Genomic DNA, 14,486 nt, shown 5'->3' on the forward strand with positions numbered 1-14,486 from the left:
ATGTGCAGCCGACAAATCTGCGCCAACTGTGTGATGCCATCATGTCAATATGGTCCAAAATCTCTGAGGAATGCTTCCAGCACCTTGTTGAATCTCTGCCACGAAGAATTGAGGCAGTTCTGAAGGCAAAAGGGGGTCCAACCCGTTACTAGCATGGTGTACCTAATAAAGTGGCCAGTGAGTGTATGTATGTATATATATATATATATATATATATATATATATATATATATATACACACACACACACACACATGCACTACCATTCAAAAGTTTAGGGTCACTGAGAAATTTCCATATTTTTGAAAGAAAAGCAGTTTTTTACAATGACGCTAACATTAAATGATTCAGAAATACATTCTATACATTGTTAATGTGGTAAATGACTTTTCTAGCTGCAAACGTCTGGTTTGTAATGCAATATCGTCATAGGTGTATAGAGGCCCATTTCCAACAACCATCACTCCAGTGTTCTTATGGCACTTTGTTTGCTAACTGTGTAAGAAGGCTAATGGATGGTTAGAATACCCTTGAAAACCCTTGTGCAAGTATGTTAGCACAGCTGAAAACAGTTTGGCTGATTAGAGAAGCTATAAACCTGACCTTCCTTTGAGCTAGTTGAGAATCTGAAGCATTACATTTGTTGGTTCCATTAAACTCTCAAAATGGCCAGAAAAAAAGAACTTTCATGTGAAACTCTACAGTCTATTCTTGTTCTTAGAAACGAAGACTATTCCATGCGAGAAATTGACAAGAAATTGAAGATTTCCTACAACGGTGTGTACTACTCCCTTCAGAGGAGAGCACAAACAGGCTCTAACCAGAGTAGAAAGAGAAGTGGGAGGCCCCGCTGCACAACTGAGCAACAAGACAAGTACATTAGAGTCTGTAGTTTGAGAAATTGTCACCTCACAGGTCCTCAACTGGCAGCTTCATTAAATAGTACACGCAAAACGCCAGTATCAACGTCTACAGTGAAGAGGCGACTCCGGGATGCTGGCCTTCAGGGCAGAGTGGTAAAGAAAAAGCCATATCTGAGACTGGCTAATAAAAGGAAAAGATTAATATGGGCAAAAGAACACAGACATTGGACAGAGGAAGATTGGAAAAAAGTGTTATGAACAGACGAATCCAAGTGTGAGGTGTTTGGATCACACAGAAGAACATTTGTGAGACGCAGAACAACTGAAAAGATGCTGGAAGAGTGCCTGACGCCATCTGTCAAGCATGGTGGAGGTAATGTGATGTCTGGGGTTGCTTTGGTGCTGCTAAAGTGGGAGATTTGCACAAGGTAAAAGGGATTTTGAATAAGGAAGGCTATCACTCCATTTTGCATCGCCATACCCTGTGGACAGTGCTTGATTGGAGCCAATTTCATCCTACAACGGGTCAATGATCCAAAGCACACCTCCAAATTATGCAAGAACTATTTAGGGAAGAAGCAGATAGCTGGTATTCTATCTGTAATGGAGTGGCCAGCGCAGTCACCAGATCTCAACCCCATTGAGCTGTTGTGGGAGCAGCTTGACCGTATGGTACGCATGCCAATGGTCTGCAATGCTGGACTTGCTGCAAAGGGAGCATTCTTTGACGAAAGAAAAATTTGAAGGAGAAAATTATTATTTCAAATAAAAATCTTTTTTTCCAACCTTGTCAATGTCTGGACGAGATTTTAAATTAATTTGGCAACTCATTTGATTAATAAAAGTATGAGTTTTCATAGAAAACACAGTTGTCTGGGTGACCCCAAACTTTTGAACGGTAGTGTATATACATTATATATATATATACACACACGTAATTATCCCTTGATTAGAAGATTCACTGACAAAATGATAAAACTAAACTTTATTAATTCCAAATGTAAAACTATAATTCACTCCCTGAAGGTTAGTCAGAAGGTGACTATTAGAAAAAACATGTACCCCACATCTCAGCATATAGGGTGAGGTGACGTATACACACTCACTCTCCAAGCCTCACATTTCTACGGGTTTCATCGTCCTCACCAAAGGCGACTCATCAGGAGACTATTTATTATTGATCTATATTCAAGCGGGACTAGATGAAGAAAACCCTAATATCATGTTATCTGAAACAGTCAGAAAGCTAGCCACATATTGTCAGATCCCAGACCTCAGACTATATACTGTGTAAGTTTATAAGCCCCTCCAGTGTCAGGAATAGATAGTATGTGACAATACAGTATATACCGCTCAGGGAACACTTACCTTTCAGAGATAATTTCCATATTCATACTAAATAATGGCACAGATCTCCCAGACATTATGATTGCACATATCCCTAGTCTTTATAACGATATTGCACTCATTCCCTTCCAGACCGCAGCATGGCCATTAGTTAGAAGCTGCTAATGATCTTTGGAGCAGGTACGTTTTCCCTGAGTGGTACATATTGGGCCGTCTGAAGACTGAGTTTAGTCTAGGACAATTTGTCTGCACTACTAATTAACAGCAGTTACATTACCAAACTAGGGCAGTCCCTATAGGAGAAAACACAAGAATGATACTGTATTTTCACATACTATCTATTCCTGACACTGGAGTGACTTATAAACTTACACAGTATATAGTCTGAGGTCTGGGATCTGTCAATATGGGGCTAGTTTTCTGACTGTTTCGGATAACATGATACATGATTTTAGTTTTTTGTCTAGTCTCTCTTGAATATAGGTCAATATTAAATAGTCTCCTGATGAGTCGCCTTTGGCGAGGACGATGAAACCCGTAGAAATGAGAGGCTTGGAAATGTGGGATATATGTTTTGTCTATTAAGCTATGTGCACACGGTGCGTATTCTGCTTTGGAATTTTCCACGCAAAATTTACTAAATCCGCAGGTCAAATGACCTGCATTTTTCCTGCAGATTTAGTGCATTTTTTGTGCGATTTTACTGCATATTTTGTGCGGTTTTCCCCTGCGGTTTTCCACCTGCAGATTCCTAGAATGGAGCAGGTGGAAAACTGCAGCAAACCGGCACAAAAGAAGTGACATGCTGCATTTTTCATTCCACACCAAATCTGCACGGAAAAAACGCAGCATGTGCACTGCGGATTTTGTTTTACATAGCCTTTAATGCTACTGTACATCACATGCAGTTCTGCTGCGAATCCGCAGGGCCAAATGCGCTGTGGATCTGCAGCAGAATTCGCACCATGTGCACATAGCCTCAATCACCTTCTGACTAACCTTCAAGGGGTGAATTATTTGTATAATTTTACATTTGAAATTAATAAAGTTTAGTTTTATCCTTTTGTCAGCAAACATGAGGAATGACAAGAGACAACCTATTTAAGAAGATTCAATTTTGGTTAAAACTATTCCAACATTATGAACAAAAAAAAGGCTTCTCCCCTATGTGACATCTCTGATGTTTATTAACAGTTGATTTCCAAGTAAAATATTTCCTACATTAAGAAAATGAAAAAGGTTTCTCCCCTGTGTGACTGCTGTGATGCTTAACAAAATATGATTTGTGCGCAAAATATTTCCCACATTCTGAACAGGAAAAAGGTTTCTCCCCTGTGTGGGTTCTATGGTGAATAACCAAATTTAATTTCCGGTTAAAACATTTCCCACATTCTGAACAGGAAAAAGGCTTCTCCCCTGTGTGAATTCTCTGGTGATTAACTAAATCTGATTTCTTGTTAAAACATTTCCCACATTCTGTACAAGAAAAAGGCTTCTCCCCTGTGTGGGTTCTATAGTGAGTAACAAAATTTGATTTCTCGTTAAAACATTTCCCACATTCTGAACAGGAAAAAGGCTTCTCCCCTGTGTGGGTTCTTTGATGGCGATCAAGACGTGTTTTCCCTTGAAAACATTTTCCACATTCTGAACATGAAAAAGCTTCTCCCCTGTGTGAGTTCTATGGTGAGAAACAAGCAGTGATTTATGTGCAAAACATTTCCCACATTGTGAACATGAAAAAGGTTTCTCTCCTGCGTGAGTTATTTGGTGTGCAACAAGACTCCCTTTTTGGTTAAAACATTTTACACATTCTGGACAGGAAAAAGGCTTTTCCCCTGCGTGAGTTTTTTGGTGTTGAACAAGATTCCCTTTCTGGTTAAAACATTTTCCACATTCTGGACAGGAAAAAGGCTTCTCCCCTGTGTGAGTTCTTTGGTGCTTAACAAGATTCCCTTTCTGGTTAAAACATTTTCCACATTCTGAACATGAAAAAGGCTTCTGCCCTGTGTGCGTTCTATGGTGTGTAGCACAAAGTGATTTCTTGTTAAAACATTTCCCACATTCTGAACATGAGAATGACTTCTTTGCTTTAGGAGCAGTTTGTTTTGTAATGCCTCTTTTGTGACTTTGATTTTTCTTAGTAGTCAGTAATGAATCAGAAGATGGGACCTGTTTCATAGGATCAGATGACAGATCTTTGCTGTGAATGGATGATGATATATCTGGAGTAATAGAAATCACTTCAGTTGTATCTTGTAGGATCTTAAGATCATCAAATTTAAAAATTGAAGATGTCAGCTGTCCCTCTGATCTCCTGGTACAGTCATCTAAGATAAAAAAAAAAACTTTTTTTTAAATAAAATATCCTTGAGTTTTATATTTTTGATCATTTCTACTTAAACTGTACATAAAAATGGCAAGCTATGTAAAAAACTTTAATTATTTACCAAGACAATGACAGTTCACAGTCTAATAGAAAACCTTGTTGGATGAGCCAGTAGTGTGTGGTGTTCAACTGTTTGTTCATTCTGCCTCCCAAATATCAAATAAAAAGAAATCAATCAATGATATGTAGGCGAAAATAATACCAATTTTCATCTCACAAAAAACAAGTCCCCACTCAGGTCCATCATCTGTCAATGGAAAAACAGATAAGGCATGTGATGTACAATGTCTGTGAGGTATGGGGTTTTGTCCACAAAATATGATGTTTTCTGTTGTAACTTTCCAGAAAGATCCGGCAGATATGACAATCCAGGCTGCTAGCTCTGCAGCTTCATTCCTCCTCCCTTCACACACACACAGAGCAGTGCCACCCCCCCTCCTCTACAGCCTGTGTTCGCACTAGTAATAGGAGACCCCCCTGCTGTTACAACCATTTGTTTCCTTCTCTCCTCTTCAGAGCGGGAAAAACTTCTTTGTTTGAAACGAATAAAACTATGAGAGACTATACCATAAGAACCAAATACCCTAGAGATATGAAAATCACATTTTTGTAATCCGGACGGTCACAGCGTCGCTACCGTGGTTCTGGCGAAGCGTAATCCTTTCAGAACCTGAGATATGTGTTCCAGCTAAACGGTGTATCAGAACTACTGCATATTTGGTCTTGAATTATTGTACTCAACAAATCACAACCAATGATGCCCTATATGTGTCTGTGCGGGCTGCCCCCACGGAGTTATGATTAGTATAAGTTTTCTAGTGTAATTCTACATCCAAAAGAGAGAGGTGGGATTAACCCAGCATGCATCTCTCCGTGATGTCACATAGCAAGTCTTTAAAGCATTTCCTGGACAAAACCAGAGCAGAACAGCTCAAGTCGTCGTGCTAGAAAGACCCAGATGAGCGGAGAAGTGCAGCTCCGCCTCCACCCACCTTAGCCGCATGGTCTGCCTAACAACAATATGGAACCGTGAGTATAATCTCTTTGTTTTCTCCACTTTTATTTTATACCTGTACTGTACATATTTTATGTCTCAATTTTATAGCAACTTTTATCTGTAATCACTGTCCTCTTTCGGAAAATAAATGAAATAATTATTTAGATCTGTCTCTATGCTCTAAGACTCGAACTATACGCCTTTGATAGATAATGGCTACTAATTCAAGGGGTTTGCCACGGACCCTCTTAATTTAACAGTGAATTAAGTAACCGTGACTGGTGGCAGCGCGTTGTGCACGGCTATTGCGGCTTGCTGGCAGTCTAGAAGGGTCTTATAGAGCTGAATAAGGGTCTGCGGCACCAGCATTCATAATTCCCTTACTGCAGAAGCCTAATTGCCGGTTCACAACAGGCAGCCCGTCCGGCGACCAATTATCCTAGGTGCAGTTCCCTGACTGACCTGAGGGTAAGGGGGGCGCCGGAGAGCTGCAAGTTCAAAAGTGGAACTGAGAAAGTGGGATATACATAAATCCCCGCAGTACTTGGAAGATTGATAGCAGTGGTGGGGCATCCAAATTAAACTCCCCCTGTGGCAAATTGTAGAGCGAGATTAGCTTGCTGGATATTTTTGGTCACATGGTGCCAGTGTTGGGATAACTAAGATAAGCCCCACTGCGCCTGTGATAGCCGTGTGCCGGCATTGTGTCACGCCCCTCCGTCCGCTGATACACCGGTGTCAGTGGTGGGATTGTGACAGTGGTGACACAGGGTCCGCTGTCCGTCGCGTTTTGGTGGCAGCGGGACCCCCGTTAGTGTCGCCCGTAAGTGGATGAACGGCGGTGGGCTGTTCGTCACATATTGGTGGCAGAGCGGTGGGATAATCCTAGAGCATTAGTGATTTGGTTTGAGCAATCACTCCTCTCACTAAAGACCTGCACGGTTCCTGCGGGAATCCTGCATCATAGGTTTTGGAGAACAGACTCAGTGGTTACTAGTCCTGAGACATTAGTGTGTACTTGCAAGTATTCCCTCCCTTTTTCTCCGTTTTTCTTTTCTGTCTTTTATTTGGCAACCATGGCTACGATGGGAGCAGAGTGGTATAAGCAGCATAACAAGGCATCTCTTATTGCCCTCTGCGGGGTGTGGCGGATCGACACCACGAACAAAAAACAAAGCCCAAATGATCGCGGCTCTGGTGCAACGGGAAAACGACCAGAGCCCAGCGAACGCAGAAGCGGGCTCAAGTAACAATGGGGCTGCAGCAGAGGCTCCACTCATGAGCGCTGGCCCCACATTCAACCATAACGGGGTGGACCCCTATCTGCAAATGGCCTTGGACGAACTCCCTGCCGAAGACAGTGAGGGTCGTCTGACACTGATCCGGCAATATCGGCAGGAGGCCCAGGCCGAGCGTCAAGCCCAGGCTGAGAGAGCCGAACGTGAGCGTCAATCCCAGGCTGAGAGAGCTGAGCGCCATGCAGAAGCTCAGAGGGCCCATGAGCTGGAGATGCTCCAGCGGGGGTGGAATGCCCCCACAGCCCGAACCAGTGAGCCCAGCAGCGTCCAGACTCCTAAACCCCGGACAGAGCATTTTCCCGTGATGGAAAAGGACGGGGACTTGGACACGTTTCTGCGAGCCTTTGAGAAAGCCTGCAGACAGTACCGACTGCCCGAAGACCAATGGGCCAGGTACTTGACCCCAGGGCTAAAAGGCAAAGCTCTGGAGGCGTTTGCTTCTCTTCCGCAAGCGCATGATGATGACTATCGCGCCATAAAAGAGGCGCTGATCGCCAAATATCGGCTGACACCTGAGGTATACCGAAAGAAGTTCCGACACCTCCAACGTGGCCCACATGATAGCTACAGTGATGTGGTGCAAGGACTCAGGACCCACTTTGACCAGTGGATCCATGGACTGTCCGTTGAAACCTTTGAGCAGCTACGGGACCTGATGATCAAAGACCAGTTCCTGCATCTCTGCCCAGCTGAGGTCCGACAGTTCATCCTGGACCGCGAACCAACGAACGCGGACAAAGCGGCGCAGATCGCCGACAACCACGAGGCCAACCGGAAGCCCGAGACGCGGAGGCCAGTCGCCACCAGCTGGAAAGGGGGTAAGCCAGCAACCAACCCCAATGCCCCAGCTAGCCGTCCCTCCGGAGGCCCTGTCCCTGTTGCCAACAACAGGCCGGCTACTGACAGTCGCCTGTGTCACCACTGCCAGCGGCCTGGTCACTTCTTTTACGCCTGTCCGAACAGGCCGAAGAACCCCCCAGCCAAGGCCCCCGGGCCCAACGCCTCTGTTCTTTTGGTGGGAGGTGTGGTTGGGAGGGCTGACGACAACGTTCAACTTGTTCAGGTGGGGGCCCGTCTTGCTACAGGCCTCAAGGACACCGGGGCTGAACGAACCCTCATCCGTCCTGGACTGGCGGCCCCTGAAGAGTTTGTTGAGGGGAAAACCCTGACTGTCACCGGGATTGGAGGCACCCGTTGTCCTTTGCCAGTGGCACGAGTTTATCTCGATTGGGGTGCTGGGAGCGGGTTGAGGGAGGTGGGAGTGTCTGAAAACCTGCCCACTGATGTTTTATTGGGGACTGACTTGGGGCGGATGGTTGCATACTACGTCAGGAGTGGTACTGTGCAGTGCATATATGCAGAACAGGAGTGGTGCTGTGCAGTGCATATATGCAGGACAGGAGTGGTACTGTGCAGTGTATATATACAGGACAGGAGTGGTACTGTGCAGTTGCGACGCCTCCTGTCTGATTTCACGGTAGGTCTAGAGGGAGTAGTCCTGCTGCCTAAGGCTACTTCTGTGACTATTTTTACCGTGACAGTTTCGCTGTTATTCTGTGTCCCCGAACAGACGTAGCGTGTCACTTTATTCTTTTCCCTGCAGCTCTGTGAGCATAACAGAGCTCTCTTCTGTGCACTTAGAGTGCAGTTAACCCCGTGCACATTACCGCCATAGTGCTCTGCCTCTCTAGCAGCGGTTATATCACCTGGCGCACGGTGGACCCCGGGCGGCGAACACGTTTATTTATATTTTTTTTAAGCGTGTACCGCCGCCGTAACATAATACTAGCGCCAGGGTCTGGCTAGAGATGGCAGATCAGAAGCAGCTGTTACAGCTTGTGCGTCAGCTCGAGGCTCGTCTTGCTACCCTTGAGAGGTCTCTCGCAGCTGCGCAGGCCACAGATGCTGCCGTCCAGGCACTTACGGACGCGGTAGGGCGTATGTCCATGTCCACCCTTGCGCCGACAGTTACCCGCCTCCCGTTGCCCGATAAATATGCTGGGGATGGAGTCCCTCCTCCATCAGCGGACCCGGGTGCATCTGTAGGAGATGGTCGCGAGCATTTGATGTCGCTGGTTCGTTCGTCGGTGACTTCGTCTACGTGGCAAGCCTATGATGCCGTTAGACCGACTGTCTGGTTACTAGGACACTCCTACATATTTTGAGCAGCACAGCGAGCTGAGTGCCGCCCTGGGGGGAGGCATCTAGGTTTCCGTGACGTGGCCTTCATGTGGAGAGGCATCAGGGGCTTGCAATGGCCGCAAGTTCTACCGGAAGTGGTATCGATTGCAAGAGGAGCCAGGGGTCCTATAATTTTGGATTCTGCACGCGGGGGGAATGATCCATGATCGTACAGGTGGCAGAGCTTCTCACAATGATGCGGGCTGATATGGAACGTTTCCATGGTTTTTTTTTCAGGAATTGGTGCTAGTCTGGTCTGAGATTGTCCCGAGGGCGGTGTGGCAAGGAGCTAGGGATGGTATTGCCGTTGAGCGCACTAGGAGGACCATACACGCCTGTATTTCTAAGATGGTGCGTGAGAGGTTTGGTTGTTAGACACAGACAACTGGAAGGGGATAATGCTGCTTTATTGAGACCTGACGGGGTGCACTTGAACAATATCGGGCTCGATATCTTATCCGGTCTCCAAGATGGCATAGAGCAGGCATTGCTACTGATGGGTGGGGGTCGGAGTCCTGTTTGAGAAACAGGATCCTCCGTGGCGGTGGAGAAGTAATGGCACATAAGTTACGGCTTGCTGGCTGACTTGCCTGCGAATATGGAGTAGGGCATTAGGCAGCGAGCGCGTTTTTAAGAAAGCTAAGTGCCTTTTCAAATGGTTGGTAAGAAAACATTTAATAAAGCTGTGACCGACCTTCACCCATCACTTGGTCTCTGAGTTTTGATTTGTATGGTTAAGTGGGGCTGAGGAAATGCGCCAAAGGGTTGTTTAGCCCTATGTCAACACAGTCATACAGGAGGAGAGGTACTGTGCAGTATATACATATACAGGAGTGGTACTGTGCAGTGTATATATATACAGGAGGAGTGGTACTGTGCAGTATATACATATACAGGAGTGGTACTGTGCAGTGTATATATACAGGAGGAGTGGTACTGTGCAGTATATACATATACAGGAGTGGTACTGTGCAGTGTATATATACAGGAGGAGTGGTACTGTGCAGTATATACATATACAGGAGTGGTACTGTGCAGTGTATATATATATATATATACAGGATGAGTGGTACTGTGCAGTATATACATATATAGGAGTGGTACTGTGCAGTGTATATATACAGGAGGAGTGGTACTGTGCAGTATATACATATACAGGAGTGGTACTGTGCAGTGTATATATACAGGATGAGTGGTACTGTGCAGTATATACATATATAGGAGTGGTACTGTGCAGTGTATATATACAGGAGGAGTGGTACTGTGCAGTACATACATATACAGGAGTGGTACTCTGCAGTGTGTATATATACAGGAGGAGTGGTACTGTGCAGTATATACATATACAGGAGTGGTACTGTGCAGTGTATATACACAGGAGGAGTGGTACTGTGCAGAGTATATATAAAGGAGGAGTGGTACTGTGCGGTATATACATATACAGGAGTGGTACTGTGCAGTGTATATATACAGGACAGGAGGAGTTGTACTGTGCAGTGTGTACATATACAGGAGGAGTGGTACTGTGCAGTGTGTATATACAGGAGGAGTGGTACTGTGCAGTGAATATATACAGGACTGGAGTGGTACTGTGCAGTGTATATATATATATACAGGAGGAGTGGTACTGTGCAGTGTGTATATACAGGAGGAGTGGTACTGTGCAGTGTATATATACAGGACAGAAGGAGTGGTACTGCGCAGTATATATATACAGGAGGAGTGGTACTGTGCAGTGTATATATACAGGAGGAGTGGTACTGTGCAGTGTATATATACAGGAGTGGTACTGTGCAGTGTATATACACAGGAGGAGTGGTACTGTGCAGGGTATATATACAGGACTGGAGTGGTACTGTGCAGCGTATATATACAGGACAGGAGGAGTGGTACTGTGCAATGTATATATACAGGAGTGGTACTGTGCAGAGTATATATATACAGGAGTGGTACTGTGCAGTGTGTATATACAGGAGGAGTGGTACTGTGCAGTGAATATATACAGGACTGGAGTGGTACTGTGCAGTGTATATATACAGGACAGGAGGAGTGGTACTGTGCAGCGTATATATACAGGACAGGAGTAGTGGTACTGTGCAATGTATATATACAGGAGTGGTACTGTGCAGAGTATATATATACAGGAGGAGTGGTACTGTGCAGTGTATATATACAGGAGGAGCGGTACTGTGCAGTGTATATATACAGGACAGGAGGAGCGGTACTGTGCAGTGTATATATACAGGAGGAGTGGTACTGTGCAGTGTATATATACAGGAGGAGTGGTACTGTGCAGTGTATATATATACAGGAGGAGTGGTACTGTGCAGTGTGTATATACAGGAGGAGTGGTACTGTGCAGTGAATATATACAGGACTGGAGTGGTACTGTGCAGCGTATATATACAGGACAGGAGGAGTGGTACTGTGCAGCGTATATATACAGGACAGGAGTAGTGGTACTGTGCAATGTATATATACAGGAGTGGTACTGTGCAGTGTATATATACAGGAGGAGCGGTAATGTGCAGTGTATATATACAGGAGTGGTACTGTGCAGTGTATATATACAGGAGGAGTTGTACTGTGCAGTGTATATATACAGGAGGAGTGGTACTGTGCAGTGTATATATACAGGAGGAGTGGTACTGTGCAGTGCATATATATACAGGGCAGGAGGAGTGGTACTGTGCAGTGTGTATATGCAGGACAGGAGTGGTACTGTGCAGTGTATATATACAGGACAGGAGTGGTGCTGTGCAGTGTAAATATACAGGACAGGAGTGGTACTGTGCAGTGCATATATACAGGCCAGGAGGAGTGGTGCTGTGCAGTGTATATATACAGGACAGGAGGAGTGGTAATGTGCAGTGTATATATACAGGAGGAGTGGTACTGTGCAGTGCATATATACAGGACAGGAGGAGTGGTACTGTGCAGTGTATATATACAGGAGGAGTTGTACTGTGCAGTGTGTATATGCAGGATAGGAGTGGTACTATGCAGTGTGTATATACAGGACACGAGTGGTACTGTGCAGTGTATATATACAGGGCAGGAGGAGTGGTGCTGTGCAGTGTATATATACAGGACAGGAGGAGTGGTGCTGTGCAGTGTATATATACAGGAGTGGGACTGTGCCGTGTATATAGACAGGAGTGGTACTGTGCAGTGTGTATATATACAGGACAGGAGTGGTACTGTGCAGTGCATATATGCAGGACAGGAGTGGTACTGTGCAGTGCATATATGCAGGACAGGAGTGGTACTGTGCAGTGCATATATACAGGACAGGAGTGGTACTGTGCAGTGTATATATACAGGACAGGAGTGGTACTGTGCAGTGCATATATGCAGGAGGAGGGGTACTGTGCAGTGTATATATAGGAGTGGTACTGTGCAGTGTATATATACAGGAAAGGAGGAGTGATGTCGTGCAGTGTATATATACAGGATTGGTACTGTGCAGTGTATATATACAGGACTGGAGTGGTACTGTGGAGTGTATATATACAGGAGTGGTACTGTGCAGTGTATATATAGGAGTGGTACTGTGCAGTGTATATATACAGGAAAGGAGGAGTGATGTCGTGCAGTGTATATATACAGGATTGGTACTGTGCAGTGCATATATACAGGACTGGAGTGGTACTGTGGAGTATATATACAGGAGTGGTACTGTGCAGTGTATATATACAGGATTGGTACTGTGCAGCGTATATACACAGGACAGGAGTAGTGGTACTGTGCAGTGTATATATATAGGAGTGGTACTGTGCGGTGCATATATACGGGACAGGAGGAGAGGTACTGTGCAGTGCATATATACAGGACAGGAGTGGTACTGTGCAGTGTATATATACAGGAGTGGCGCTGTGCAGTGTATAAAGGAGGAGTGGTACTGTGCAGTGTACATATGCAGGACAGGAGTGGTACTGTGCAGTGTATATATACAGGACAGGAGTGGTATTGTGCAGTGCATATATACAGGACAGGAGTGGTATTGTGCAGTGCATATATACAGGACAGGAGTGGTGCTGTGCAGTGTATATATACAGGACAGGAGTGGTACTGTGCAGTGTATATATACAGGAGGAGTGGTACTGTGGAGTGTATATATACAGGACAGGAGTGGTGCTGTGCAGTGTATATATACATCACAGGAGGAGTGGTGCTGTGCAGTGTATATATGCAGGACAGGAGTGGTACTGTGCAGTGTATATATACAGGAGTGGGACTGTGCAGTGTATATAGACAGGAGTGGTACTGTGCAGTGTATATATACAGGACATGAGTGGTACTGTGCAGTGCATATATGCAGGACAGGAGGAATGGTGCTGTGCAGTGTATATATACAGGACAGGAGTGGTACTGTGCAGTGTATATATACAGGACAGGAGAGGTACTGTGCAGTGTATATACAGGAGTGGTGCTGTGCAATGTATATATGCAGGAGTGCTACTGTGCAGTGTGCATATGCAGGACAGGAGTGGGACTGTGCAGTGTATATATACAGGAGTGGGACTGTGCAGTGTATATAGACAGGAGTGGTACTGTGCAGTGTATATATATACAGGGCATGAGTGGTACAGTGCAGTGCATATATGCAGGACAGGAGGAGTGGTGCTGTGCAGTGTATATATACAGGACACGAGTGGTACTGTGCAGTGTATATATACAGGAGGATGGGGTACTGTGCAGTGTATATATAGGAGGAGTGGTGCTGTGCAGTGTATATATACAGGAGGAGTGGTACTGTGCAGTGTGTATATATACAGGACAGGAGTGGTACTGTGCAGTGTATATATACAGGAGTGGGACTGTGCAGTGTGTATAGACAGGAGTGGGACTGTGCAGTGTATATATACAGGAGGAGTGGTACTGTGCAGTGCATATATACAGGACAGGAGGAGTGGTACTGTGCAGTGTATATATACAGGAGGAGTGGTACTGTGCAGTGTATATATACAGGAGGAGTGGTACTGTGCTGTGTGTATATGCAGGACAGGAGTGGTACTGTGCAGTGTGTATATACAGGACAGGAGTGGTGCTGTGCAGTGTATATATACAGGACAGGAGGAGTGGTGCTGTGCAGTGTATATATACAGGACAGGAGTGGTACTGTGCAGTGTATATATACAGGACAGGAGGAGTGGTGCTGTGCAGTGTATGTATACAGGACAGGAGGAGTGGTGCTGTGGAGTGTATATATACAGGACAGGAGTGGTACTGTGCAGTGTATATACAGGAGTGGTACTGCGCAGTGTATATATATATACAGGAGGAGTGGTACTGTGCAGTGCATATATATACAGGACAGGAGGAGTGGTACTGTGCAGTGTGTATATGCAGGACAGGAGTGGTACTGTGCAGTGTATATATACAGGACAGGAGTGGTGCTGTGCAGTGTAAATA

At 45.3% G+C, this 14,486-nt stretch overlaps 1 protein-coding gene across 1 annotated transcript in view; it reads right to left on the reverse strand.

The window, feature by feature from the left end:
* Positions 1–3,415: 3,415 nt before the first annotated feature.
* The window catches only part of LOC141063281 (uncharacterized), a 31,164-nt gene continuing 20,093 nt past the window's right edge, over positions 3,416–14,486 (reverse strand). The window contains exon 2 of the mRNA XM_073557344.1: positions 3,416–4,536. Within this exon, the coding sequence (XP_073413445.1) occupies positions 3,650–4,387 (738 nt within the window). The 5' untranslated portion in view covers positions 4,388–4,536 and the 3' untranslated portion in view covers positions 3,416–3,649. The remainder of the gene's footprint in view (positions 4,537–14,486) is intronic.

This window comes from Dendrobates tinctorius, unplaced genomic scaffold (genome assembly GCF_039654945.1).
Source record: "Dendrobates tinctorius isolate UK_male_01 unplaced genomic scaffold, ASM3965494v1 ptg000249l, whole genome shotgun sequence".
NCBI lineage: Eukaryota > Metazoa > Chordata > Amphibia > Anura > Dendrobatidae > Dendrobates > Dendrobates tinctorius.